The sequence below is a fragment of the Rhinoraja longicauda genome, chromosome 34 (genome assembly GCF_053455715.1).
Source record: "Rhinoraja longicauda isolate Sanriku21f chromosome 34, sRhiLon1.1, whole genome shotgun sequence".
In the NCBI taxonomy this organism is placed as follows: domain Eukaryota; kingdom Metazoa; phylum Chordata; class Chondrichthyes; order Rajiformes; family Arhynchobatidae; genus Rhinoraja; species Rhinoraja longicauda.
This window is the reverse complement of record NC_135986.1, coordinates 875496-886127: the sequence shown is the minus strand read 5'-3', so window position 1 is coordinate 886127 and position 10632 is coordinate 875496. Positions and strand designations below refer to the sequence as shown.

General features: G+C 52.6%; 1 protein-coding gene across 1 annotated transcript in view; it reads left to right on the top strand.

Annotated features, from left to right (window-relative positions):
• The window catches only part of LOC144609273 (discs large homolog 1-like protein), a 57254-nt gene extending 48194 nt beyond the window's left edge, over positions 1-9060 (top strand). The window contains exon 4 of the mRNA XM_078427701.1: positions 8920-9060. Coding sequence (XP_078283827.1) covers positions 8920-9060 — 141 coding nt within the window. The remainder of the gene's footprint in view (positions 1-8919) is intronic.
• Positions 9061-10632: the final 1572 nt, after the last annotated feature.

Here is a 10632-nt window from a genome sequence, read left to right as displayed (position 1 = left end):
TGGGGCGCAGGTTTATCAGTAATGTCAGGAAGGCGAAGAGGCAGCGACACTCGGCGCCGGTAAGGTGTTCAGTACCCCCCTCCCTTCCTCTCTCCCCTCCCTCCCCTCCCTCCCTCCCTCCCCTCCCTCCCTCCCTACCTCCCCCCCTCCCTCCCTCCCTCCCTCCCTCCCCTACCTCCCCCCCTCCCTACCTCCCCCCTCCACCTCCCTCCCTCCTCGTTATCCCCCCACTCCCTCCCTCCCCCCACCTCCCTCATTCCCAACTTCTTCCCCCTCCCTCCCCTCATTTCCCCTACCTCCCTGCCCTACTCCCTCCCTCCCCACCCCCCCTCCTTCTCCCTACCTCTCTCCTCCCTCCCTCCCTAATCCCGCTCCCTCCCTCACTCATCCCCCTTCCCTCCCTCATTCCCCCCTCCCTCCCTCCCTCCCTCATTCCCCCCTCCCTCCCTCATCCCCCCTCCCTCCCTCATTCCCCCTCCCTCCCTCATTCCCCCTCCCTCCCTCCCTCATTCCCCCCCTCCCTCCCTCATTCCCCCCCTCATCCCCCCCCCCTTCATTCCCCTCTCCCTCCTCCCCCCCACCTCCTTCCCTCCCCCCCTCCCTCCCTCTCTCCTCACTATCCCCCCCACTTCCCTACCCGCCCTCCCTCATTTCTCCTACCTCTCACCTTCCCTACCTCTCTCATTCCCCCTACCTCTCTCCTCCCCACCTCTCTCCTCCCCACCTCTCTCCTCCCCCACCTCCCTCATTCCCCCCTCCCTCCCTCATTCCCCCCCTCCGTCCCTCATTCCCCCCCTCATCCCCCCCCCTTCATTCCCCCTCTCCCTCCTCCCCCCCCACCTCCTTCCCTCCCCCCTCCCTCCCCTCTCTCCTCACTATCCCCCCCACCTCCCTCCCTCCCTACCCGCCCCTCCCTCATTTCTCCTACCTCTCACCTTCCCTACCTCTCTCATTCCCCCTACCTCTCTCCTCCCCACCTCTCTCCTCCCCCACCTCCCTCATTCCCCCCTCCCTCCTCCCCCCACCCATCCCCTTCCCCCCCTTGTTCCCCTGCAGTAACACCCCATAACCCACCTCTGTTACCCCCTCATCCCCCTCCCCTCCATTCCCCCCCTCATTCCCCCCACTGTTAAAGACACAAGTGATAAGTTAATTCCACTGACTCTTACCATTCCCCCCCTGCCTTGATAAAGACTTCAGAGAGAATGTTTTTAGGCAGAGTGCACTTTCTATGTTGCCCTGTTCAACTGTATTTGCCATTGATATTTGCGGGTACTAGCACAATGTTTAAGAAGCATTTAGACAGTTACATGTATGTGATAGGTTTAGACAAACTCTGGCGGGTGGGACTAGTTCAGTTTATTGTCACGCGTACCGAGGTACAGTGAAAAGCAGTCAGTGGAAAGACAATATTGATCCATTTACGGTGTGTAGATACATGATAAGGGAATAATGGTTTGTGCAAGGTAAAGCCAAACACACACACAGAGGGGGGAACAACATTTTAAGAAGAATTAATCAGGTAAAGGCACTTTTTTTTACACAAAGCGTTGTGGGTGTAGAGAACGAGCTGCCGGAAGAGGTAGTTGAGGCAGGGACTATCATCACATTTAAGAGACATTTGGACAGGTACATGGATAGGATAGGCTCAGCGAGTTATGGGGGGGATAAATGCAAGCAGGTGGGACTAGTGTAGATGGGGTCTGTTGGTCGGAGTGGGCAAGTTGGGCTGAAGGGCCTGTTTCCAACACTGTATCACTGTGTGACTCTCTGTGGAACTCTCTCTGAGTTCCTGGTCAATGGTGGCTGGAGGAGAGTGGGGCGGGGAGGAACAAGTGTAAATTCTCATCCTCTCTGGCTGGAGGATCAGAGGAGGAGTGAAATATAAAGCTGGAGAGAGGGATATCAGTGGGAGGAGATAGTGGGAGGGGATTTCTTTAGTCAGGGGGCGGTGAATGTGTGGAATTAATTGCTGCAGACAGCTGTGGAGGCCGTCAATGGATAGTTTGTAAGGTGGAGATAGATAAATTCTTGATTTGTACAGGTGTCAGGGGTTGTGGGGAGAAGGCAGGAGAATGGGGTTAGGAGGGAGAGATAGATCAGCCATGATTGAATGGCGCAGTAGACTTGATGGGCCGAATGGCCTAATTCTGCACCTTGAACATATGAAGAGGGGGATGGGGAATGAGTGTCAGGGGGGGGAGGGGGGGAGGGGGGGGGAGTGAATCAGGTGTAGACTGTGTGATGTCTCTCCGTCTGTGGTGTTGGGCCTGTGACCAGCACACAGCTGAGATTAGGTTGTGCAGAAACCCAGCCAAATCTGGACCTGGACCTGCTGAGTAACTAATGCCCCAGTGATCCGCTGCTGCCCGTGACAGTAAATTGTCTATTTGTTTTAACGTGCGTTCCACCATCAATCCAGACATTGATCTTTTCAGCTTTCTGTCAGGAATTCTCTGCGCAGAGATGAATGGGGGCAGCTGGGTCCCTTGGGATGGAGTGCATTGGGAGTGTGGGAGAGAGGATAGAGGTTGGGAGAGCAGAGCAGGAGGGGGGGGGAGGGGGCGTGCGTGTGAGGAGGGGAGTGTGAGCGAGAGTGTGTGCGTGAGTGTGAGCGAGTGTGTGTGAGCGAGTGTGTGTGTGAGCGATTGTGTGAGAGAGCGAGTGTGTGTGAGTGAGCCAGCTTGTGAGTGAGCGATTGAGTGTGAACGAGTGTGTGTGCGTGAGCGAGTGTGTGCGTGAGCGAGTGTGTGCGTGAGCGAGGTGTGCGTGAGCGAGTGTGTGCGTGAGCGAGTGTGTGCGTGAGCGAGTGTGCGTGAGCGAGTGTGTATGGCGGGACTGTCGTATGTTGAAAGACTGGAGTGACTAGGCTTGTATACACTGGAATTTAGAAGGATGAGAGGAGATCTTATCGAAACGTATAAGATTATTAAGGGGTTGGACACGTTAGAGGCAGGAAACATGTTCCCAATGTTGGGGGAGTCCAGAACAAGGGGCCACAGTTTAAGAATAAGGGGTAGGCCATTTAGAACTGAGACGAGGAAAAACTTTTTCAGTCAGAGAGTTGTGAATCTGTGGAATTCTCTGCCTCAGAAGGCAGTGGAGGCCAATTCTCTGAAATGCACTCAAGAGAGAGCTGGATAGAGCTCTTAAGGATAGCGGAGTCAGGGGGTATGGGGAGAAGGCAGGAACGGGGTTACTGATTGAGAATGATCAGCCATGATGACATTGAAGGGCGGTGCTGGCTCGAAGGGCCGAATGGCCTCCTCCTGCACCTGTTGTCTATTGTCTATTGTAAGAGTGAGTGAGCGAGTGTGAGTGTATGAGCGTGCGTGAGCGAGTGTGTGAGTGAGTGTGTGAGCGTATGGAGGGGGTGGAAGAGGGTGTGGGTTCGGGGCTGTAGAGACTGTTGAGGGGCGGTCGTGAGGGTTGAGCTTATCATTATTGTCACCTGCATCGGTGCAGTGAGACGCTTTTAGTCGCATGCTCGCCAGTGAAAGAAATGACTATAATCAAGATTGCGGTCTTTTCTTTAACTGGAAAGCACTCTGCAATAAAAAAAGATTACAACCCAGCCATCCACCATGTACAGAGAATGGATAAAAGGTAGCGTGACAAAGACTGATTAAAGATAGCTCACAGATGGATGTCTGATGACCAGGGCTGCCAACAGGGCTGTCCTGTATTTTGGGCTAAATTAGTTTGTCCCGTACGGGACCGCCCTTGCCCCGTATTAGAAGGGTTGCCAACTTCCTCACTCCCAAATAAGGGACAAAGGGTGACGTCACCGCCCCGCGCTCCACGCCCCACGTGACCTCACCCAGCCAGCGGCCACGTGCTCCCGCTCCACCAATGGCGGCCGCCATTGGTGGAGCGGGAGCACGTGGCCGCTGGCTGGGTGAGGTCACGTGGAGCGTGTGGCGGTAACGTCACCTCGTCCCGTATTGGGAAGTTGGCAACCCTACCAATGAGGTCGATGGTACTGCGCTCTAGCTGGTGAGAGGCCGTTCAGTTGCCGCTGACGTCACACAGTGACAGAGGGTAGTTGTTGATTTAACTTTCTGACCCTGTGTGTGGTGTGGGGTGAGCCTGGGCCTGTCCGGTTGCCCTGCCATTGTTGGCAGTTTAGTTTAGATTAGTTTAGAGATACAGCGCGGAGACATGGCCCTTCCGGGACACCGAGTCCGCGACGACCAGCGATCCCCGCGCACTAACACTATCCCACACACGAGGGACAATTTGCAATTTTACCGAAGCCAATTAACCTGCAAGCCTGTAGGTCTTTGGAGTGTGGGAGGAAACCGGAGCGCCCGGAGAAAACCCACGCAGGTCACGGGGAGAACGTGCAAACTCCTTACAGACAGCGCCCGAGGTCACGATCGCACCCGGGTCTCTGGCGCTGTGAGGCAGCAGCTCTACCCGCTGTGCCACCATGCCGCCCTTATAGTTAGAGTTCTATGAGTTCCCATCATAACCCACGTTCAATCCTTTCCACAGGTGCTTGTCTGTATGGAGTTTGCACGTGTTTCCTGGGTGCTCCGGTTTCTTCCCACATCCCAAAGGCGTGTGGGTTTGTAGGTTAATTGCCCCGTGTGTAGGATAGAACTAGTGCTGACGGGAGATCGGATGGGGTTGAGGGGGAAAGATAGATCAGTCAGGATTGAATGGCGGAGTAGACATGATGGGCCAAACGGCCTCATTCTGCTCCTAGAACCTATGAGCTAGCAAGTCCTGACTGGGACCACGAATGAGGGTCTCGGGTAAACGTGGGGAGTGTTGGCAAAGTTGAGCGCGTTGAGTGGGCCAGCAATAGGGCCGTTCCAAATCCGGGCAAGTAGTGTGGAGGGCAGCACAGAGTTGCTGCCTCACAGCGCCAGAGTCCCGGGTTCCATCCTGAATACGGCCGTTTGTACGTTCCCTCCGTGACCGCGTGGGTTTTCTCCGGGTGCTCCCGTTTCCTCCCACACTCCAAGTTTGCATTCTGAAATGCATTCAAGAGAGAGCTGGATTCTGAATGCATTCAAGGGAGAGCTGGATAGGGCTCTTAAGGATAGCGGAGTCAGGGGTACGGGGAGAAGGCAGGAACGGGGTACTGATTGAGAATGATCAGCCATGATCACATTGAATGGCGGTGCGTACAGGCTCGAAGGGCCGAATGGCCTCCTCCTGCACCTATTGTCTATTGTCTATAGAAGGGCCTGTTTCCATGCTTCATCTCTAAACTAAACTATGGGTCTTGCCCCAGTGCTGTTTTTGAGTCATTGAATCGTAGAGTCTAAGTTTATACATTAATTGGCTTCGGTAAAATTGTGGATTGTCCCGAGCGTGTGTAGGATAGCGCTAGTGTGCGGGGATCGCTGGTCGGCGCGGACGCGATGGGCCGAAGGGCCTGTTTCCAGGCTGTAACTCCAAACTGAACTATGGTCTAAGGCCATTGGCACCTGTCCCAGTGCTGTTGGTCCAGACTTTAGGCCGACTGTCTCACGATGCCACACTCCAGCCCGGGCAGGAGGAGACTGCATTACCCCATACCCCGCGGTGCCCGCACTTTGTGCAGCTCGGCAGGTGAAGGGAAGCAGTCTAGGAGCTCTGTCTCTGTCGCCATGGAAACACACAGCCTTGAAGAATAATTTAACAATCCCTCTCCTTGGCTTCTCCACCTACGCTTGGTTTTAAGTGGATCTGCAAAGTGGGGGGGGAGTTTGCACCAAGTGTTTCAGGAGCACCAGCAGTTTAATCTTCTGACAATGGAGCATTCTTCCACGTTAGTCTAATAGTTCCGGATCTTTCTCTGAGGTGTTACAGGGTGGCAGGTTGCATCCATCTTCAGTGCTAAACTAATGAGGGCTATCCAAGTTACTTGTTAACGCTTCCAATCCATTGACTCCCCGCTCGTGCCACTGTTCATTTGGCTCCATTTATGCAGCTCTCCCTCACGAGGTCAGTCCACACTTTAGGCTGCTCGATGGACCAGGTCGTCTGCAGTCCAGACCCAGGGAATGGCCACCATACCCAGACCCAGTCCCAGAGGCAGGCCGGCCACCCTTGCATTCCCTCTCTTTCCAGCCCTCCGCCACCCTAGTCGTCTTGCTAGTTCTCTCAGAGAGAGCTGGATAGAGCTCTTACTCAACTCAGAGGACAGACACACAATGCTGGAGAAACTCAGCGGGTCAGGCAGCATCTCTGGAGAGAAGGAACAGGGGGACGTTTCGGGGCGAGACCCTTCTTCAGACTGGTTAGGGATAAGGGAAACGAGAGATATAGACGGCGATGTGGAGAGATAAAGAACAATGAATGAAAGGGGGAGTCCAGAACAAGGGGCCACAGTTTAAGAATAAGGGGTCGGCCATTTAGAACTGAGATGAGGAAAAACTTTTTCAGTCAGAGAGGTGTGAATCTGTGGAATTCTCTGCCTCAGAGGGCAGTGGAGGCCAATTCTCTGAATGCATTCAAGAGAGAGCTAGATAGAGCTCTTAACGATAGCGGAGTCAGGGGGGTATGGGGAGAAGGCAGGAACGGGGTACTGATTGAGAATGATCAGCCGTGATCACATTGAATGGCGGTGCGTACAGGCTCGAAGGGCCGAATGGCCTCCTCCTGCACCTATTGTCTATTGTCCCTTCGTTTTCACCTCCTCCTCAGCCAACAATGGACCATTGTGGGCTCTTTGGCCATTCTGCTATGTACCGTACCTTTTTCATACCTCTAGTTCCCCTCTCCCCTGACTCTCAGTCTGAAGAAGGGTCTCGACCCGAAACGTCACCTCTTCCTTCTCTCCAGAGATGCTGCCCGACCCACTGAGTTACTCCAGCATTTTATGTCTCTCTTCGGTTTAAACCAGCATCTCCAGTTTCTTCCTACACACAATAGTAGAGTTGCTGCCTTACAACACTAGGGACCCGGGTTCCATCCTGATTGCGGTTTCTGTCTGTACGGAGTTCGTACGTTCTCCCTGTGACCACGTGGGTTTTCTCCGGGTGCTCTGGTTTCCTCCCACATTCCAAAGACGTGCAGGTTGTAGGTTAATTAGCTTCTGTAAATTGTCCCTAGTGTGTTGCATAGTGTTTGGGTCTTTGGTCAGCACTGACTAAGTGGGCCGAAGGGCCTGTTTCCACGCTGTATCCCTAAACGAAACTATGTTAAGTTGAGGCATTGAGGATCTATTGAAACCATGATTGGGCTCTCTGCCTTCTCCACGACAACCAGCGGTTGAAGTTACTCTTTGCACTGGTTCAGGGGTGGAGAGAGAAGGGGAGACAGACCCTTAAACCTGGGGCAAGTTCTCCGTCACACGATGGGAATTGGCAAGTATTCCCCCTCCTCCCGACCCCCAATAAAAGATAGACACAGAGTGCTGGAGTAACTCAGTGGGTCAGGCAGCATCTGTGGAGAACATGGATAGGTGACGTTTCACAGAGTGCTGGAGTAACTCAGTGGGTCAGGCAGCATCTGTGGGGAACATGGATAGGTGACGTTTCACAGAGTGCTGGAGTAACTCAGCGGGTCAGGCAGCATCTGTGGAGAACATGGATAGGTGACGTTTCGGGTTGGGATGCTTCTTCAGACTAAAGGTAGGGTTTGGGGGGTGGGGGAAAGAGCTGGAGGCCAGAGAAGGGCTGGAGACAAATGAGTTCAGGCCATTGTTGGCTGGGGAACTGGGATACAATGTAGAGATCATGCCTTCCCTAGCCAACACTGCTTTCAGTCTGAAAAAGGGACCCGACCCAAAATATCACCTATCCCTTTTCTCCAGAGATGCTGCCTGACCCACTGAGTTCATTACTCCAGCACCTTGTGTCTATCTTTGGTATAAACCAGCATCTGCAGTTAGGCTTGTATTCACTGGAATTTAGAAGGATGAGAGGGGATCTTATAGAAACATATACAATTCTTAAGGTATTGGACAGGCTAGATGCAGGAAAAATGTTTCCCATGTTGGGGGAGTCCAGAACCAAGGATCACAGTGTAAGAATAAGGGGTTGACTATTTAGGACTGAGATGAGGAAAGATGTCTTCACCCAGAGAGAGCATTTTCTGCCGCAGAAGGCAGTGGAGGCCAATTCACTGGATGTTTTCAAGAGAGAGTTAGATTTGGCTCTTAGGGCTAACGGAATCAAGGGAGATGGGGTGAAAGCAGGAACGGGGTACTGATTGTGGATGATCTGCTGTGATCATGTTGAATGGCGGTGCTGGCTCGCAGGGCCGAATGGCCTCCTGCACCTATTGTCTATGTTTCTGTGCAGTTCTGTGTTTCCCTAATTACAGACGTGGGGATGGGGAGGCAGGTTGTGGAGGCAGGTTGGGGGCATGGTGGCTCAGCGGTAGAGTTGCTGCCTTACAGCGAATGCAGCACCGGAGACTCAGGTTCGATCCTGACTACGGGCGCCGTCTGTACGTAGTTTGTACGGGCTCCCCGTGACCTGCGTGGGTTTTCTCCGAGATCTTCGGTTTCCTCCCACACTCCAAAGACGTACAGGTATGTAGGTTAATCGGCTGGGTAAAATGTAAAAATTGTCCCCAGTGTGTGTAGGATAGTGTTAATGTGCGGGGATCGCTGGGCGGCACGGACCCGGTGGGCCGAAGGGCCTGTTTCCGCGCTGTATCTCTAAATCTAAAGAAAAAATCTAAAAAAAAATTTGTGAGTGAGTTTGGATGTGTGAGAGAATACTGCGGGGGAGGGCGTGCAGAAAGATGATTATCCTCCACAAGCTGACTGGCTGGCTGGCCGATCTCACAGTGTGACCTCCCATTGCTTCTATGTTCCAGGGTCGTTGCGCTGGAACAATTAGTCGCACCCCCCAGCACTGTGGGTTCCATGTTAATTCACTAACTGTGAAGCAACATTTCATTAAGCCGGGCCATTTCGCAGCGATGCGCTCTGCCCATTACTGAATAATTGAGCATTTTGCCGCATCGCAGCTGGTGAGTTGCACAGGTCTGGCGAGCTCGATGCCTCTGGCCACCAACTACCTGGGAATCAATCGGGCCCCAAACCAGGGTCTACGGGATTATCCTCCAAATATAGCTTCCAGAAATCAGTGCTCGCACGCCAGTCACTGAAAGCAAGCATGCAGGTACAGCAGGCAGTGAAGAAAGCTAATGGCCTTCATTGCCAGAGGATTCGAGTTAAGGAGCAAGGAAGTCCTACTGCAGTTGTACAGGGCCCTGGTGAGACCGCACCTGGAGTACTGTGTGCAGTTTTGGTCTCCTAATCTGAGGAAGGATATTCTTGCTGTTGAGGGAGTGCAGTGTAGGTTCAATAAGAAGATAACTTCTTCAGTCTGAAGAAGGGTCTCGACCCAAAACGTCACCCATTCCTTCTCTCCTGAGATGCTGCCTGACCTGCTGAGTTACTCCAGCATTTTGTGAATAAATACCTTTGCAGTGTAGGTTAATTCCCGGGATGGCGGGACTGTCATATGATGAGAGAATGTGTCGACTGGGCTTGTATTCACTGGAATTTAGAAGGATGAGAGGGGATCTTATAGAAACATCTAAAAAATTTAAAGGATTGGACAGGCTAAGTGCAGGAAAAATGTTCCTGATGTTGGGGGAGTCCAGAACCAGGGGTCAAAGTTTAACAATAAGGGGTCGGCCATTTAGGACTGAGATGAGGAATTTCTTTTTCACCCAGAGAGTGGTGAATCTGTGGAATTCTCTGCCACAGAGGGCAGTGGAGGCCAATTCACTGGATGTATCCATGAGAGAGTTAAATTTCGCTCTTAGGGCTAAAGGAATGAAGGGATATGGGGAGAAAGCAGGAACGGGGCACTGATTGTGGATGATCAGCCATGATCATATTGAATGGTGGTGCTGGCTTGAAGGGCCGAATGGCCTACTCGTGCACCTATTTTTTATGTTTTGATGTTTCGATGTTTCTATTGCACGTGACGTCATTATAAACCTCCCTCCCCGCCCTCGTCCGATTCCAGCCTGCACTTACTGCCAAGTAGCTGTCATTTTATATATAAAACACTCAGAACCCCTGGATCTGATTTACCCGGAACATACTCCGGTCCTTTTATATCTAAAGATAGACACAAAATGCTGGAGTAACTCAGCGGGACAGGCAGCGTCTCTGGAGAGAAGGAAGGGGTGACGGTTCGGGTCGAGACCCCTCTTCGGACTATCTAAACCTCCCAAACCCCTCGATTTAGATTCCAACCACCAATGCATTCCTGGGAATCCGTTATTTGGTGTATATAAAAAACCCGTAACTCCCCAATTTGATCCCAGCATTTCACCCACTCCTGGATTTGCGTTGTTTCATATATAAACAGCCCAAACCATCCGATTAGCTGCCCGCCTGTAACCCACTCCAGGGTACCCGTTCTTCATTGCATGGCTGGCTCGAAGGGCCGAATGGCCTCCTCCTGCTCCTATTGTCTATTGCCTAACCCATGAACCTGGACTGGAAGGTCATACCTATAAGGAGAAGAAACTTTTTCACCCAGAGAGTTGCGAATTTGTGGAATTCTCTGCCACAGAGGGCAGTGGAGGCCGATTCACTGGATGGATTTAAAAGGGAGTTAGATAGAGCTCTAGGGGCTAGCGGAATCAAGGGATATGGGGAGAAGGCAGGCACGGGTTACTGATTGTGGATGATCAGCCATGATCACAATGAATGGCGGT